General features: G+C 34.9%; 1 protein-coding gene across 1 annotated transcript; it reads left to right on the top strand.

The window, feature by feature from the left end:
* On the top strand, window positions 10,538-14,164 carry LOC104712233 (putative amidohydrolase YtcJ). Its single transcript, XM_010429085.2, has 15 exons — window positions 10,538-10,687; window positions 10,779-10,927; window positions 11,115-11,216; window positions 11,306-11,378; window positions 11,559-11,665; window positions 11,752-11,875; window positions 11,999-12,193; window positions 12,305-12,390; window positions 12,606-12,713; window positions 12,830-12,925; window positions 13,019-13,117; window positions 13,207-13,281; window positions 13,366-13,494; window positions 13,558-13,673; window positions 13,767-14,164. Exons 1-15 carry the CDS (start codon window positions 10,609-10,611, stop codon window positions 13,939-13,941), a joined length of 1,713 nt encoding a protein of 570 aa, XP_010427387.1. The 5' UTR covers window positions 10,538-10,608; the 3' UTR covers window positions 13,942-14,164.

Below are 19,881 nucleotides of genomic sequence, written 5' to 3'. Positions count from 1 at the left end.
TAGATATGTTTCGAGACTTATTTGATATTATCTTTGTTCATCTAAATATATTTAAAGTTTTTATCTTTGTTATTCAAAAATAAGAGGAAAAAAAAAAGAATTGACCGATGCTAGGACATTTGTGGAGAGCTAAAGGTTTGCGCTGAGATTTCTCACTCTTCTGTGTTTAGAGATTGGTGATAAAGTTCACAAATTTGTCGTTAATGACAAAATGCATCCGGAGTCTGCACATATTTACTCAGAAATCAGGGAAGTAATCCACCGTGCCATTCTAGCTGGTTACAAGCCAGAGGACTCGAACGAAACTACTCCTACTCTCTCTGACCGGTGTTTAGGATCTGCAGATACATTTCACAGTGAAAAATTGGCTATTGCATATGGATTGATGAGAACTCCGGCAGGAACAACACTTCGGATCACAAAGAATCTGAGAGTTTGCAGAGATTTCCATTCTTTTACAAAATGTGTATCAAAAGCTTTCGGAAGGGATGATATAGTTCGACTTCATCACTTCTCATGCAACGAGTACTGGTGACAACAATATTCTCAGTCAGCCTAAAAAAAAAGGTTTTTTTCATTAGCTTGGTTTACTCTCTATCGGTGTTAGATTCGTGTGCATTACGCTAATGGATAGTTATTCGCATGTTTTACTCTGTGATCGGTGTTTTGTTTCCGCAATGATTTGTTTGCTGAGGATGCAGATGAACTAAATGAATCTTCTGCAACATCAGACTTAAAAGAACCTGGTCTACACGGATCTCTTATATCTGTCCATAGCAAAAGCTACACATATTTAGGCTTTCAGAGGAAAGCAAAAGCTTTTAGGAGAAGAAAAAGAAAAATTGTGTATAAGTGTGTTATATCAAGACATTAAAAGCAACGAAGCATGATCGACCTACAGGCTACAGACACCAACCAAAACTAAACTCATATAAAATTCCAAACATCAGAATCTTAACAGCTTGAAACCCAAGAAAGAAACACATACCATCTGGTTATCGCCAGAAGACTCAAACCAGTATTCATGCATTAACCAACACGTTTTCACATCACTTTGCTGCATGCAGGTGCTGTTTGTTCTTGCAACGAGTAATGGTGACAATATTCGATACAATGTGTAAAATGTTATACAAAATGTATATGGAGCCGGTGATTGCAATTAGATAGAACGAAGACCTTTGGCTTTGGCCAAACGTGCCGAAGAAGAAACAAAACCATGACTGACGTAATAGCTACTCTCTGTTTTTTCTCTGTTTTTCATGATTTATGTAGCCAAAACATTAACAAACCGAAGTAGCTAGGTTGCAATTGTCACAGACCAGTTTAGTTTACTTGTGGCTATTTGAATAAAGTCCTAGTGGTGGCCTCTCACATGATATGAGCGAATTAGCATACAATGTAGTTTACAACATTTGGCATAAAACCAAATCAGTATCCGCGACGGTTCGTGGGAGGCTAATCTCATCTATGAACCAATAATATTTTGGAGCTTCTTCTTCATCATCAGAATTCAGATAAACAAGAATCATCAGATCCTTCTTCAATCTCAACGAGACCAAACCGACATCAGATTATTGTTTGTTCGATTTGTGTCCAGAGATGGTGAGGGTTAACTTGGCTGTCATCATTATCCATTCCTATCCGTATTTAGAACAAAAAATTTAATCAATAATTTCATTTAATACAAAAAATATTACTACAATGCAATATGAGCCGACTTGAGTAGCTAGATTTTTTTTTTTTTTTTATCAACAAAAGATCAGCTCAAACGAGTCAAATGGGTGGGAAATTGTTTACAAACAAAACATGGTGTGAAGAGATATGCGCTTGGTGTGCCAAAGAATCCGCACTTACATTAGCAGTTCTAGAAATTAAAGATAAAGAAAAAGTTGAAAATTCCTTCCTATCAATCTTGAAGTCGTCAAGGTACGCCGAGAAAGCTGGCCAGTCCGAAGGAGAAGACACCATCTTCACCAAGTCTGTAAAGAAAGCCACATTTCTGAAATCATGTCCAATCATGCAGCGCATCGCCCAAATAAAAACTTCAACTTCAGCATGTAATGGAGAAAGTATTCGTCGGAAATTCATGGCTCCCTAGTCGGTGACGCGGACTGGAACGAGGTACACCACCATCCAGCTCCTGCAAAACGGTCACCTGTTTTCCACGATCCATCTAAAAAGTAGCAATAACCCGAGAAAGTCGTGGGTTGGGTAGCAGCTGCCACCCTAACCGGTGGCCCTGAAACTATAGGAGGGCTAGGATCAGTTTCCAAATCCACCTCTGCCTGAGCCTGCGGGATAACTTAGCTAGATTCTGAGCAGAATATCTTATCTTTCTAAAAATATAAAGTATATTATATGCAATGGTTATAATAAACTTAATTATTAAAATAAATGATAAATACGATTAAAATTGAGAAAAACAAAGAATAATATTCTTATTAAAGTTTTTTCTTTCCACATAATTTGATTACATTTTCATTAATTTGTATGAACGGCAATTATCCGGTAATTTATTAACAAACTTTATGTTTACTGTATTCGTTTATGTATAGGAAAAAAGAATGCAATATAATAATTACAGTTTAAATAAAGGAGAAAATAAAATTTCTAAATCAAGAAATATGGATTAACCAACAAAGAAGTGGGCTTGGTGGGCTCTGTAACCAATAAAGAAGTGGGCTTGTTTTTAGTACAAAATATTAGAAAATTTATCGAAAATAACTGTCAGTATGAAAATTTAGAAGATAAATAGAGAGGGCATTAGTATAAATAAGATACTTTTTAATGTTATTAAATAAGGGAGGATACATTTTAGGGTTCTCTCTTGGATACTTTTTTTTTATTCTCTCTCTTTACACCAACTTTTTTGAAATTTGAAATTCAAATTAAAATCTCAAAATGAGGACGTCACTAAGAATGTCAATCTCGTGAGCATCCTAGAACGCCGCCGGCGATGCAGAAGAGAGGCACTGGAAGAACGAAGGTACAGAAACAACTCCGCCAGGGTCGGAAACTGTGGTGATGAAAGTGTCGTCAGCGACAGGAACGAAGAAGACGGTGGAGAGAGATACGATAACATCTGTCATCGGCGGTGAAACAAAATTTTCCATCAGCAAAACAAGCTTGACGATGATAGGAGGTGTTCATAAATCGATTAGGATCATCGCATCTTTCGAGGTACCAGATCAGATCTACTAAAAAAAAACTAATACCAGATCTAATAAAAATTATATTCACCTTCAAAGGCCAAATGTCCTTTCTGGGAAGAAACCAGGGTGGTGGAGATGTCTGAAACCGACGAAGAAAGCAAGGTGGTGGAGATAATCGAGGAGTCGGAGGACGACGGCAAGGGAGAGACTACTTTCCTTATCCTTCCCACGTCGGAGGAGACGATTGTCAGAACTGGGTCTACCATGGTAAGAAACATGACCGGGGACCAGGTGACGAGGATTTACGACAAAGGGATGCACCGCAAACAGATGTTGAGGCTGACAGAAACTATGGAAGCTGAACCTGAAATAAAGATGAAAGTAAAGTTAACTATGGAAGATATCTCACGATTTCATTATTCTCATTTCTCTTCCTTACAAAGACTCATTTATGTCCAACTGGTTTTATATCGAATGGTGTCCTTAAGATCGGACCAAACACATTCCTTTTTTTTAATGAATTCAACTCCACGTCAATGGCTTCTTTCCATTTTAACCAATCTTTACTTTGAGTGCACTCTAATATAGACGTGGGTTCATGATCCTCATTTATTTCAAGTGCTACCTTGTATGCAAATATTTCATCAATGTCGACATCCTTACGGTTCTATTGTATTCCAGACATGATATAATATAGTGGTGTTAATTAGGGCTTTCTCGATCTTCTTTTGTCTCTGTTTCGAGTTCATGTTTTACCCCTAGACATCCCTTCACTTTTTCCCTTTGGTCGAAGGATTTTGAAGACTTTTTACACCTCTTGCCCCTTGGACTCTAATCATTTTTTATAATTATATTTACTTTTACAATTAAAAAACAAAAAGGAAATAAAAGAGTATTCAGCCCATCTCTTCCCTCTTGGATTTGTGTTGTTTTGGGCTTGGTCTGGGCTTTCATTGGATTGTAATAAAACATCATGGACTGAACGAGAGTTGAACGGGAAATATATTAGTTTTTACAACCCAAAAATTATATTACCACTAATTTGTAGTGTTTTACACATTTATTTTGATTTTGTTGCTTTTTTACACACTTGTGAGAGCTTTAATATCATTGAGATCTATGTTCAAATATCATTGATGTTTATATTAATCAAATTGAGATCTATGTTCAAATATCGTTGATGTTTATTTGAACAAAAAGTAAATGTAGCAATAGTATCAATTGGAGATACTAATCGTATATCTATCTATATATATAAAGTTGGCTTTTCTCTCTTTTCCTTCCTCCACCTCATCACTTTTAATTTTTAATTTTAACAAATTAATCCACATCATTAAAGAAACATAAAATCTAAAATTAATGCATCAATTAATTCACTTATTTTATAATATTTTTATAATTACTAAAAATAAAATTTACATTTAAAACTAAAATATTAAACAAAAACAAAATGAAAAAAATATCAAAGTAAAATATAAAGATTTCATAAATATCAAATTAGATATTTTTATCATAACATATAGTAATTGTGTAAATATTTGTAAAACGACTAGAAATAGGAGAAAAATAAAGCGTTATCATATATTTAATAGAACAACAATTACTTTCAACAGTTACAACTATTAGGGTAGAAAAAATAAGAGTTAAAAAAAACACAGAAATTTAAAGGTTTTTAAATCAAGAGATTATTCAATTCTTGGTGTTAAATTATAAATTCATGTTATCGATTAAAAAAGTCAGTTTATTATTTTCAATTATAGTATAATATAATTAGTAATAAAACTTGAGACTATGTTTGTTGATGTTAAATTATAAATTCATGTTACTGATTGAAACTAGAAAGATTTGGTGGATATTATTATTTTCATGTTATTATTTAAAATTCTAAATAGTATAAATAATTAAAGTAGCTTGAGTGATCTATGTTATTTATCGTTTTCAAAATGGTAAAATTTGTTAAACAAAGTTATTTCCAAACAAAAAAAGAGAAAATATTACTCAAGTGCTCAAAAATTAAAATAATATATATATATATATATATATATTTAATAGAAATGTATAAGGTTACTTGAAATAAAACATATTAAAGAAAACTTATTCTGAACATCACCAATACCAAAAATAATAGTGAAAAAAATACTAAGAAGAAATTGGAGAAATTTATTTGTAATAAAAAATAATTACAAATGTAGTGGTAGATTGTAGAATTTTAATTGAAATTTAAAAAGTATTATATTTTTGCATAAATACACATATTTAAAAGTTATAATAATCTTATGAGTTTGTAGATTTAGGAAAAATCAAAACAAAAGAACATTATATAGAAACATAGTAGACTATACATATTTTAAAGTAGAAAAAATAATATACCTGAAAATAATTTTTATATATATAAAGTTGGCTTTTCTCTCTTCTCCTTCCTCCACCTCATCACTTTTTATTTTTAATTTTAACAAATTAATCCACATCATTAAAGAAACATAAATCTAAAATTAATGCATCAATTAATTCACTTATTTTATAATATTTTTATAATTACTAAAAATAAAATTTATATTTTAAACTAAAATATTAAACAAAAACAAAATGAAAAAAATATCAAAATAAAATATAAATAAAGATTACATAAATATAAAATTAGATATTTTTATCATAACATATAATAATTGTGTAAATATTTGTAAAACGACTAGAAATAGGAGAAAAATAAAGCGTTATCATATATTTAATAGAACAACAATTAATTTCAATAGTTTCAACTATTAGGGTAGAATAAATAAGAGTTAAAAAAAACACAGAAATTTAAAGGTTTTTAAATCAAGAGATTATTCAATTATTGGTGTTAAATTATAAATTCATGTTATCGATTTAAAAAGTCAGTTTATTATTTTCAATTATAGTATAATATAATTAGTAATATAAACTTGAGACTATGTTTGTTGATGTTAAATTATAAATTCATGTTACTGACTGAAACTAGAAAGATTTGGTGCATGTTATTATTTAAAATTCTAAATAGTATAAATAATTAAAGTAGCTTGAGTGATCTATGTTATTTATCGTTTTCAAAATGGTAAAATTTGTTAAACAAAGTTATTTCCAAACAAAAAAAGAGAAAATATTACTCAAGTGCTCAAAAATTAAAATAATATATATATATATATATATATATTTAAGAGAAATGTATAAGGTTACTTGAAATAAAACATATTAAAGAAAACTTATTCTGAACATCACCAATACCAAAAATAATAGTGAAAAAATACTAAGAAGAAATTCGAGAAATCCATTTGTAATAAAAAAATAATTACAAATGTAGTGGTAGATTGTAGAATTTTATTTCAAAAGTATTCTATTTTTTTTTTGCATAAATACACATATTTAAAAGTTATAATAATCTTATGAGTTTGTAGATTTAGGAAAAATCAAAACAGAAGAACATTATATAGAAACATAGTAGACTATACATATTTTAAAGTAGAAAAAATAATATACCTGAAAATAATTTTTCTTTTGTCAAACAATTAAGATAAAATGTATTCTTTGATGTTATAATGTGATGTTTATAGATAGAAATGAGTCCAATTATGAGATTCATTACTAGGAAGCAAAATTTACGTGTAATACAACACTGTCAAAGAAACTTCACGACAAAGAATGTGTATATTCTCTAAGTTTTTTTTTTACGTCTATGTTAGTAAGTAATGATCACTCAACCGATAAAATAAAATATTGGAAGATGAAAAAATATGAAAAATAGTTATGATATGTCTTTATAATCAATATAATATAAGTGAGATAATAGAATGTGAAAAAGAGTAGATGCAATAGATGACGAGTGTATACTGGAAAATAAAGAAAAAAAATAATTGTGACAAGTATTAAAAGAAATATAGAACTTATATATCACTTAATAAAATAAATTAATTTGACATCGATATAGATTTATATTTTTAATCTTAAATATAATTATATTCAGCAGTTTGCATATATAAATATAAAATTATAGTCTCGCGCGTGCGCGGGTTATAACTCTAGTATAGTAATAAAATGGTGTTATTACCAGACGTTTTTCTATAAACATGAGATATGCTTGATAACTGTACAACGGCGGATATAAAGGACCCGACCGATTTTAGCCATGTGAGCACTGATCGAGTTCATACTGCAGATTTTTTCTTTAATCATGTTACTTTACTGTTAAAAATGATTATTCAAGTTTATGTTAAAGCAAGGGGAAAGCTTGTCTCATTTTCATTAGACATAATAGAGTATATATAGGGGATACAACTTGGTGAACAAGCATTAGGTTATAACCTAATGGACTATTAATGGGCCTTAATGGACATCCACTAAATCATACATAACACTCCCCCTTGGATGTCCATTGTAATTGAATATATGTAAATGCGCGTAAGATGGTGCCTCATTAAAAACCTTACCAGGAAAACCCAATGGGAAAAACCATGGTTAAGGGAAAAAGAGTGCAACACGCATTTACTCCCCCTGATGAGTGCATCCGTCAAGATCCTTGAGACGGTGTAGTCCAAGGAGAAAAACTAATTTCTTGAAAGTAGCAGTTGGAAGCGCCTTGGTGAATAAGTTACCGAGTTTGGTGGTTGCAAACTAAACTTGTCATCACCTCAATCTTTGCTTGGTCAACGAATTTTTTATTTGTTTTGAACTTGTACCACTTGAACTTCTCCGGCCTTTTGTACATAATATAGGGGAGTTGTCGCAGGATTGAACTTGTACCACTTGAACTTCTCCGGCCTTTTGTAGTTCATGTGTGAAGAAGAACTTAGGTAAAATGTGCTTTGTCCGATCTCTCTTGATGTAACCTTCCTTGAGCTGTGCGATACAGGCGGTATTGTCCTCATATAGTACAGTTGGCTTCTTATTATCATTCATACCACAATCTGACCTGATGTGTTGAGTCATCGACCTCAACCAAACACACTCACGGCTGGCTTCATGCATTGCCAAAATCTCCGCATGATTAGATGAAGTGGCTGCAATGGTCTACTTCATAGAACGCCATGAGATTGCTGTACCACCGTGCGTAAACACATAGCCGGTCTGAGACCTTGCATTATGTGGATCCGATAGATAAACTGCATCAGCAAAACCAACTAAACCTTCTTTGTTATAGTTAGTATAAAATAAACTCAAATCTGTCGTTCCTTGTAGGTAACGCAATATATGTTTGATACCGTTCCAGTGCCTTTGGGTTGGACAAGAACTAAACCTTGTTAGGAGGTTCACAGCAAAACAAATGTCTGGTCTAGTGTGGCTAGCCAAGAACATTAACGGTCCTATAGCACTGAGGTATGACACTTCCGGACCGAAAACTTCTTCCTCGTCCTTCTTTGGACCGAATGGATCTTTATCCAAATCAAGGCTCCTTACAACCATTGGGCTAGTCAATGAGTCAGCCTGGTCCATATTAAATCTCTTGAGTACCTTTTCAGTATATGCCATTTGATGCACAAGGATTCCATTATCTATATACTCAAGCTGCAATCCCAAACAAAACTTAGTTTGTCCTAGGTCTTTCATTTCAAACTCTTTCTTGAGATATTCAATTCTTTGGGCGATTTTCCCAGAGGTTCCTAGGATATTCAAATCATCCACATATACTGCTATGATTACAAACCCTTTGTTTGCAAACTTCTTTATAAAAATACATGGACTGATGGGATCATTCTTATAGCCTTCTTTGGCTAGGTACTCACTTAACCTATTGTACCACATTCGCCCACTTTATTTCAGTCCATAAAGGGATTTGTTTAGCCTTATGCAGTATTGTTCTCAAGAACCACTCTTATCTTTGAGCTCAATATCATCTGGTAATCTCATATATATTTCATTATCCAGTGGACCATATAAGTATGCAGTTACAACATCTATTAACCGCAAATCCAGTTTTTCTCTTATAGCCAGACTTATAAAAAATCTAAAAGTTGTTGTGAAATGCAAATAAAAGTTGTTAACAGTTATTTGTTGGGATTGACATGAATTTCACATTGTTTTTCTTTTAATAACCTTTGGTTATTAAAATGGCCAAGATGTGTGTATATAATTTGTTTAGAAAATGTTTCTATGGAGAAAATATTGTTTTGTAAAATTGAAAATTAAATATTAATTAAATTTATTATAAACTTAATATTTAATGTCAAAGGGAGTGGTTCCTATTGTTTTGGAAATTTTATTAGGATGGGAAATCTTGTTTCCAAAAAATTGAAATTACGTATTAAACATTTTACGTATTCAAGTTTAACTTTGTGATTTTCCCGCCAGGTAGTAGACATTAACCCGTTGAACAGTATTAGAACCGCGGTGAAACGAATAACTCCCAAGTGGAGTCACGCTTGGATTCCATCTGAATGCATCTCTTTTACCGATGCGCTTGCTGCGTATTAAAGCTTCTTCTCTAAACAATTTCAAAGTCTTTTTATTCTACTTTACTAAATGCATTTTTCTCAAGCATTCTTGATATTGATAATCGCAGGGTCACGATATCAGCTGCACGAGCAGCGTTTCTGGATCATCACATAGGGTCTTTAACTCCTGGGAAGCTTGCGGATTTTGCTGTTTTGTCAACAAGTTCGTGGGATGAGTTCTCGAAAGACGGCTCTGCTTCAGTGTTTGCAACTTATGTAGAAGGAAAGCAATTGTATCCATGAATGATGAAATCTCTAAATCTTAGAAACTAAGAATTGTATTATTTCTCAATTTTTTTTTCTAGGCCTCATGGAAATGTATATTTGATATGATAATGACATTTGGCTTCATATATTCAAGAAACAAGAAATCTTAAAAGCTTTAGAAATATTAAAGAAAGTGTTGTTGGTGATGAGTAGTCCACTCCACGCACGAGAGACATGGACGCGGGAATAAAAGCCAATGAGTTGTGTAGCTGTACTATATCATTGCATATAGAGCTAATATCATCTTTAATATTTTTCTATTTTTGTCTCTAAAACAGAGCAACTCTATAATAGAGGTGGATATAGAAGATTAGTTGGAGTATATTTTACTCTAAAAATAGAAGATAAAGACAAATATAGAGATGGTTAGAGATCCCCTCATCAAAGGGATTCGCATAATTTAAAATTTTGATTTCAAGTAGAACGTGACATTAAATTTGTATATATGCAAGTTGAGCCAAGTTAATGCATATAGAGGTTAATGAAGTTGATATCAAAGGGATTCGCATAATTTAAAATTATGGTTTCAAATGGAACGTGGCATTAAATTTAATCCGTGGCTGTTGTTAACTAACTTGCTGTATCTGTTTTTAAACTTACTCCGACCACTATGAAATTAAATTTGTATATATAACCTAACTCGCCTTCAAGTTGAACAAAAAGAGCTTACGAAGTTGAGCATTACAAGTGGAACGTAATATTAAGTTTGTCCTTGGTTGTTGTTGTTTTAAATTTCTCCGGCAGCTATGAACCTCTTCGTTGTCGTTTCGGCTGTCATCTTCCTCCTTATCTCCGTCGCGTATCTTCCTCTGCTCACTGACTTATGTAATGACAGGATGACGCCTTTCCATTGCTAGCTAGCTCCCCTTTTTTTTTTGTTTCGACTGATTCCATTTTATGTTGGCTGATTGGTCAGCTCTCAAGTCTCTTCTTACACCACCGGTGGCGGATTTGTTGGTGAGAAATGGAACAATATTCACCAGCGATAGCTCTTTGCCATTTGCTGATTCCATGGCGATTTGTAATGGCAGGATTCTCAAAGTCGGAAGCTTTTCAACTCTCAAGGTCCTTCACACTTCTTTCAGTGTTCAATGTGGTTGTTGCTGACTTGCTCTGTATTAATGTTCAAGTGGCTTGATGACTTTGTCTTTGTCTGCTGCTTTTATACTTACTTCATTAGCATGAATGAAATTGAGTGTTTGATAACTTTTTCTCGTTCTCATGTAAATTACAATTTTTTCGATGAAGACAGGGTTTGATAGGAGATGGAACTATTGAGGTGAATTTGGAAGGGAAAGTTGTACTGCCTGGACTTATTGATTCACATGTTCATTTCATTTCTGGGGGATTACAGGTGATTATGCATGCAAACTTATTTATGTGTTCTTTATTTTTAAACTCATATGTATATTGTCAAGTTAACCTTTACTCTCTTGAGCATAGATGGCCCAAGTTGAACTTGGCGGAGTGAGTCATAAAGATGAGTTTTGTAAACTGGTGAAGGACGCGGTGCAGAGTAATCAATATTTCATTATCTTGAAGTCGAACAATCATATTGTGGTTACACTTTCATTCCTTTATTAGTGTATGTTTTTAGTTATTTGTGTACAGTGTACAGTGAACATTCTTATAGTAGTGGGAGAGTGAGTATTTATATTCATTATGCTGCATTTATGTGATGAACAACAAATTTCAGATGCAAAGGAAGGCTCATGGATTCTAGGTGGTGGATGGAACAATGATGTTTGGGGGGGAGAAATGCCCTCTGCATCATGGATTGATGAAATTTCCCCTCATAATCCTGTATGAAGTCTCCTGACTTCTTTGTGCTTGTCAATAGTCAACAATTATCGTCTTACTTAATATAATTTTTTTCTCTTTATTTATAGGTTTGGTTGATTAGGTTGGATATTCATATGGCATTGGCAAATTCCCTTGCGCTTAGGATGGCTGGTGTTACAAGTTTAACGGAAGATCCAGTTGGTGGAACCATAATGAGGATGCCTAGTGGCGGTAATGCTTTTTTTAAGTTAATGTATATATACATCTAATATGTGAATTGCAGAGGAACTTTATATTTTGTGAGTGTATACTTATCATGAGCTGGTACTTGCTTTTATTATTGAATCAATGCAGAGCCGACAGGTCTTTTGATAGATGCTGCTATGGAGCTTATCACTCCCTGGGTTAAAGAAATCACGGTAGATGAACGTAGGGAAGCACTTCTTAGAGCTAGCAAATATGCTTTGACTAGAGGCATAACAACCGTTATTGATCTTGGAAGATACCTTCCTGGCACTACGGATGAGCTCTCCTGGAAAGACTTTCGAGGTACAATAAATCGTTTTGTTAACCTGACAGCCATATAATAGAATTAAAGGGTTTTAGTACTAACTCATTTGAGTTCCATATATACTCTTTTTTTTGTTTTTTATGGTACAGATGTCTATCTATGGGCTGATTCCTCGAAGAAGATGATGATACGGGCTTGCTTGTTTTTCCCGATAACGACATGGTCACGTTTAGTGGTATGCTTTCTTCAGAAGCAACTCTTGTTTTCTGATAAATAAGAACAGATAGTATTTTGTACAAGCAGTTTTGTGCTTCTTTAGCATGAGGAACTTAAAGCATATTTTATAGCATTCTTCAACTTCATGTTTTGCAATTTACATAGATTTCTCATTTTTCAATTTCTCTTTCAATGTCTGATGCTTTATATCATATGTGCTATGATGGCTTTTAGGATCTTAAGCTTCAGATGGGATCTGTACTGAGTGAATGGCTGTATCTAGGTGGCGTCAAAGCATTTATTGATGGCTCTCTAGGTTCTAAGAGTGCACTTTTTTACGAGGTGAAGAATACCATACTCCTTTGTCTTTTCTAATCCATCTACTATAGCAATTCGTTATATGTTATTTTATCCTTCACGGCACTAAAAAGTCCCACGTCTTATCTGTATGCATGCAGGAATATATTGATGCACCTGGGGATTATGGGTTATTAGTGATGGATCCTGAGAAACTTTCTAACTTCACAATGGCAGCTGACAAAGCAGGGCTTCAGGTGTTTCCTTGCTTACTTCTGTCCAAATGTTTGATCATCATATCGTCCTATTTTTAGTTTTGCTTATATAGATCTTGTTCTGCTGTGATCAAGGTTGCTATCCATGCAATAGGCGACAAAGCAAATGACATGGTCCTTGACATGTACGAATTCGTTGCTGCAACTAATGGAGACCGAGATAGAAGATTTAGGGTGAAGTTTGCTATTTAAAAACCTATTCCTCTGAGCCAGCTATTTGCTTCTTCTGTATGTAGTTAATATCTCTGACTTCCTGGTTACAGATTGAGCATGCCCAACATTTGACACCAGGATCAGCCAACCGGTTTGGTCAACTTCACATTGTAGCTTCAGTTCAGGTAAGTTACTTCCCGGCATTGAGCATTTTGGGCTTAAAAACTCACTTTCTTGATCTAACGTATCTAATGCATGCTCCTAAACAGCCGGATCATATTCTTCATGATGCTTATTCTGTTGTTAAGAAGCTCGGTTCTGAGAGAGCGCAAAGGGATTCTTATCTATTCCAATCTCTCTTAAATGGCAATGCACTCTTGGCATTTGGTTCATACAAAGTTTTTTTTACAATATATTTGAACTAGGAATTTCATGGCTCAACTTTGTGATTTTCCCTCCAGGCTGCGGAACTTTACCCGTTGCAGAGTATCAGAACCGCGGTGAAACGAATAACTCCCAAGTGGAGTCACGCTTGGATTCCATCTGAATGCATCTCTTTTACCGATGCGCTTGCTGCGTATTAAAGCTTCTTCTCTAACAATTTCAAAGTCGTTTTCTCTACTTTACTAAATGCATTTTTCTCAAGCATTCTTGATGTTGATAATCGTAGGCTCACGATATCAGCTGCACGAGCAGCGTTTCTAGATCATCACATAGGGTCTTTAACTCCTGGGAAGCTTGCGGATTTTGCTGTACTGTCAACAAGTTCATGGGATGAGTTCTCCAAAGACGGCTCTGCTTCAGTGTTTGCAACTTACGTAGGAGGAAAACAATTGTACCCATGAATGGTGAAGAAATTGTATTATTTCTTAGTTTTTTTTCTAAGCGTCGTGGAAATGTATATTGGTAATTACATTTGGTTTCATATATTCAAGAAATCTTACAAACGTTAGGAAAAAAAAATGTTGTAAAGCCAATGGGATGTGTATAGTAGCTGTAATATATCTACGTGGCTCTCTGGTTCCAGCCGTCATCGGGGTTTGGTTGAACCAAATTGGTTCCCGTGAGTTTATCTTCTTGTAGATCCCGTGACAATTGACATATGGAGTTGCAATTAAGTAATTAGTTAAATTCTTCACTTGAGATACTGTAGATACTATGTAATATACTAATATGTATAATGTGCTTTGTGACATCTTTAGCTAGGTAACCAAGATCCACACGCAAATCATGATAAAGTGAAGAGTACATATACGTCGTGAGACGCATTTAGAAAAATTCTTTGAACAAAAAACTAGTACCGGAAACCAGAATTCTTGATGACAAGGCCTTGTCCAGCTGATAGAGCTTGGACAAGCCCACTCTTAGTTAAAGATACCTGTTCCGATCCGGCTGGAGGCTGTGCTAAAAGAACTTTGAATCTAAATCGAGATTGCAATGCAGTAAAAACCCTGAACAATTCATGGCATTCTGAGATGTCTCCGATGAGTAGTACCAAAGTTGCTGGTACGAGACGACTATTTACCGTAGCACTGAGAATTATGTCCACCATATACTGTTCAAGTCTTTTATCTCTCTCATCTGTAAGAGACAAGACAGAAGACATATATATAAAAAAAGGTTTAAGGAGAATTAATTTAATTAGCGAGTTTTAAGAGTGTAAAGGAATTCACCTGCGGGGAGGTGACGGACAATTATCCCTTCAAAGTCATTACGCATTTGTAACAAATCAATATAAGGTGTGATATTGAAAGAGCCCACAAAACCATTTTCGCCTAAGACCGTTTCTATGTCACGGATAACATCACCAGCCGTTTGACCATCCGGAATGGGGCAATCCTCGACGTCCCATAATACGTGTATATTCGACACTACACCAGAAAAAAAAGCATAATCAATCACAGAAAAACTTGAATAAAATTGATTTAATTAACTATAAAAGATCCGCTAATTTGGGCATGAAAGACAGATCGTTTAATTCATCGACGTATCAATAACAAAGGTAAACGTCAAATATATAATCTAGAGACAGTTATCAGAGAGGCAAATTAACAAGCAGATCTAATGCTTCTTCAAGGAGAAGGCAGACATGCTTCTGACTGATTGATCGAGAAGATTAGAAGAAACTACTTGGTTTGGAAAACAAAACTTGGTTTATCTAAATTTCTCTTGCTCTCTTTTCTAATATGAAAACTAGGGTTATAATTTTAAACTTTATTTACGATCAATCATTAATCAAATATTTTAATCAAACAAATATGTTTATAAAAAAGTACAAATATATGTGTTTAAAGACTTTTCGGTCCGTGTCCAATCGAGCTAAGCCTAAAAAACCCTATAGCCCAAACAGGCTAAATTCAAAAAACCCGATTTTTTTTTAACATTTAAATTTAAGTCTGAAGTCTGAACCCCGTGTTTTTCAGGGCCAGCCTACGAATTTTAGTCCTAATTGACATGCCTAGTGCTAACTCTATTTATAGGTATGCCCATACAAACTTAAATTCCTATTCTAGTCCTAATAGGAATTGTCTAATCTCTTTGCAAATTTCATTTTCTTTTATAAAATAGAAAATTCTTTTTCATGTTTTTTCTACTAAAAAGGAAACTCTTCAAGCTTTTACACTCATTTCCAAGCTTGTAGTCTGCATAAGCTTTATGGTTTGAATATTAAACGCCTTAACTGATTTCCTTCTTTCAGCTCCATGTCATATGTGCTTTGTTGACCTACTTCTTGTAGTACTCCGATCTAGTGCATCGACTACATCAACAACTGCATCTTCATTCTTTGCTTTTTAGAAATGTCGTTTTCTTTTTCTTTTCATCTTGATTTAAAACTTAGTTAAGAATACGTCAACACAAACTCTCTAGCAAAGTAGTTTAACTAAATGAACCCAAAGCCATATTAAGTTCAAGCCAACAGTCTAAAAACTTAGACACAGAAGCCGATACCTCTTACACAAGCCAGTCTTTTCCAAGTTTGTAACAGCTAAAAACCCAATTCAATAACAAAAAATTAGGATGAAGTTAACAAATAAGATTAAACGCTAATTAGAAAAAGAAATAAATCTAGCTCTCAATGGTGTTGACAGTTAGAGAGAGAGATGAAAGAAGAACCTAATTTCTCATTAATTGGTAATCAGTAACTATACAAGTATATATATACTAAGTGTATTAAGCTAAAGGAGACTTAATACACCAACACTATGCTAATCATATATAAACTATACAATATAAGATTATAGTGTTAACACCCCCTCCTCGAGTCTTTGAACTGGAATCTGTGGATGGAAGGAAAAGACTTGAAACTGACATCCTGTCAAGAAGAGAGTGAAAGGGACCAGCCTGCAGAGGTTTGGTTAGAATATCTGCAAGTTGATTTCCTGTAGAGACATGGTAGACTTGCTGAGCTCCTGCGAGTACTCGATCTCGTGTATGGTGCAAGTCTATCTCCATATGCTTTATACGCTCGTGAAAAACTGGGTTGTTGGCAATATGAGTAGACGATTTGTTATCACAGTAGAGCTTCAGTGGTCCAGCTAGTGGAATACGAAAAGCCTGCAAAAGCTGTGCTAACCAAACCAATTCATCAGAAGCTAACGCCATTGCCCTGTATTCCGATTCAGTACTGCTGCTACTGACGATCTTCTGCTTTTTAGACCTCCAGGTAATAAGAGAAGAACCTAAAAAAGTGCATAGGCCTGTGACTGACCGTCGACTGTCAAGACAAGTGCCCCAGTCTGCATCAGAAAAAGCAGTCAAACGGAGATCATCCTGAGCAGAGTAAAATAAACCTTGTCCTGGATTCCGCTTGAGATACTTAAGAACATGCTGAGCAGCGTGGAGATGCGCATCAGTAGGACAAGATAGATACTGGCTCAATTTGTTGACAGCGAAGGTGATATCAGGTCAAGTGATAGTCAAGTACAGCAGTCGACCAATCAAAGCTCGATAAGAACTGGCCTCATCTGCAGAAAGAAGAACACCAGTATCCTTGAACAACGCCTTTGAAGGATCCATTGGAACATTCTTTGGCTTGCAGCCTAAATAACCTGTATCACTCAAGAGATTTAAGCAGTACTTGCGCTGACTAACAGAGATACCAGAAGAGTTGCGAGCTATCTCAAGCCCCAAAAAGAACCTTGCCGGTCCTAGATCCTTGATCTTGAAAGCTTTCGCAAGGATCGCTTTGATAGAAAGAACCTCTGCATCACTATTACTCGCAATCATGATGTCATCAACATACACCAAAAGTGCAATGAAAGATGAACCAGTCATTTTGACAAATAAAGTGTTCTCAGAAGGAACCTGAGTGAATCCATTGTTCAAAAGAACATTAGAGAAACACTTATACCACTGGCGAGAAGCCTGTTTCAAGCCATATATGGATTTCTTCAAGCGGCAGACAGGGTTCGGAGGTAAGACACCAGAAGCCAGAGTATATCCAAGTGGAAGGCTCATGTATATTTCTTCATCGAGTTCACTGTGCAAGAAGGCACTAGTGACATCCATTTGGCAAAGACTCCATCCTAGCTTCGCTGCTAAACCAAGAAGAAACTTCACACTACCCATCTTAGCAACTGGTGAAAAAGTTTCAAAGAAGTCTACGCCCTCCTGTTGAGTAAAACCCTTGGCTACCAATCGAGCTTTATATCGCTCAACATTACCATCAGCATTGTATTTGATTGTATAAACCCATTTACAACCAACCACATTTTTACCAGGGGGTAGAGAAACAACCTCAAGCGTCCCACTATCCTCCATGTTATCGAGCTCCACATCCATAGCCTTCGTCCATTTCTTACATTTGATGGCTTGTTGAAAAGATGTTGGCTCAGTGTCGAGAGAAAAAGAAAGAACAATTGACTGATAGGGAGATTTGAAATGTTCATAAGAAAGAACTGAAGAAAGTGGATATGGAGTTTTATGTGTTTCTGGAAAAGAAATATGTGATGAAAGACGAGAAAGAGCACAGTGATAATCAGATAAATAGCTCGGTACCTTAGCTGTGCGTCGTGGTCTAGCATTGTTTAGAGGAACGACACCAGTATCTGCTGTAACACTCTCTGTGGCAGGAGGAATAGCACTAGAGGGTGTATGCACATGGTCAGATGATGCATGTGACGGTGATGCAAGAGGGGTCGGTAATGAATGCATCACATCAGCAGGTAAAGGAATCGAAACAGGTAAAATCTTGGAACTAAAAAACTCAGAAGGAAAAGATGCAGAGATATCATGAAAAGGAAAAATGTTTTCATGAAAAATGACATTACGAGATATGGAGATGATGTTTGTGTCCAAATGCAACACTTTATAGCCCTTGTAACCAGACGCATACCCTAAGAAGACACACTTATCAGAACGAGGACTGAACTTATGACGATCTTTTAACAAAGTGGAAACATAACACAAACAGCCAAAAGATCTAAGAACATTATATTCTGGTTTTCGTTTAGTAAGTAACTCATACGGTGTGGCATTATGAAGTAAAACAGATGGAGTTCTATTGATGAGGAAAACTGCAGTTAATACACAATCACTCCAATATGCAAGTGGGACATTGGACTGAAAAAGTAAAGCTCTAGCCAAATTTAGGAGATGTTGATGTTTCCTCTCAACTATAGAGTTTTGTTGAGGTGTGTAAGCACAAGAGAACTGATGCAATATTCCATTTGTCTTAATAATATCTGTAAATACTAATTCAGGGGCATTATCAGTTCGTATGATTTTAACCTTTGAATTATATTGAGTATAAATCAGACGTATAAAATCTTGAAAATGTGTAGAAACTTCACTTTTATTTCTCATCATGTATAACCAAGTATCCCTAGTACAATCATCATTTATACTGAGAAAATATCTATATCCATCTACTGATTCTGTTGAGAAAGGTCCCCAAACATCTAAGTGTAGTAAATCAAATGGTAAAGCTGACAATTTGTTATGAGACTCATAGGACAAACGTTTTTGTTTAGCTAAATGACACACATGACAAGGAGATGAAGACTTCGTAGACTTTGAGACAGTACCAGGAATATGCTGTAACTTGTCAGCAGATGGATGTCCGAGGCGAGCATGCCAGAGATCACCATCAACCACCAAGGATCCAAAGAAATGAGACGGAGTGGAAGGATGCGTGATGGAAGAGCTCAGCATGAGATGCAGTGGAATCAAGTTGCAATATGTAGAGATTATGTAATAAGATGCCTCTACCAATCATCAAGCCCTGAATAAACTCCTGAATAAAACATGAGTCAGGAAAGAAATGTGCAGAACAATTGCTAGATCTCAACAAACTACTAACAGATATCAAATTAAATTTGAAAGAAGGAACATGTAAAACATCACGTAAGATGAGTGAATGCGAGAGATGAATTGTGCCAGTGTGTGCAATATCAACTCTAGTTGCATCCGGTAAAGAGACTGTCGCACCAGATACAAGTATAGTTTCACTGAACAATGCAAGATCAGAACAAACATGCGTTGTGGCACCAGTGTCTATAATCCAAGAACCATGTGGAAGATTTGAATAAAGAGATGATAGACATTGATGTTGAAAAGTAAGGCGGTCATGTTCATAACAAAGTGAAGAAGAAGAAAAAGGAATATTACCAGCAGATGATTCAACAGCCATAACACCATGTTCAGAAATGGAAGAAACCTTGATAGGAGCCTGATTTGATGGAAGAGTCATGTGAGCAGAAAGTTGCTGAATCAGAGTCTGCATCTGGTCTGAACTCATCTTACAAACATCCAGATTGATCACACTCAAGGCAGGTGGAGGAACA

The sequence above is a fragment of the Camelina sativa genome, chromosome 9 (genome assembly GCF_000633955.1).
Source record: "Camelina sativa cultivar DH55 chromosome 9, Cs, whole genome shotgun sequence".
Lineage (NCBI taxonomy): Eukaryota > Viridiplantae > Streptophyta > Magnoliopsida > Brassicales > Brassicaceae > Camelina > Camelina sativa.
Note: the sequence above shows the minus strand (reverse complement) of the source record. Positions and strands in the feature narration are given on the sequence as shown.

Coding starts and splice junctions, on each gene's coding strand:
- LOC104712233 (XM_010429085.2), top strand. CDS start 10,609: ATGAACCTCTTCGTTGTCGTTTCGGCTGTCATCTTCCTCCTTATCTCC. Junction 10,928..11,114: donor GAAGCTTTTCAACTCTCAAG/GTCCTTCACACT, acceptor CGATGAAGACAG/GGTTTGATAGGAGATGGAAC. Junction 13,118..13,206: donor ACCGAGATAGAAGATTTAGG/GTGAAGTTTGCT, acceptor TCCTGGTTACAG/ATTGAGCATGCCCAACATTT.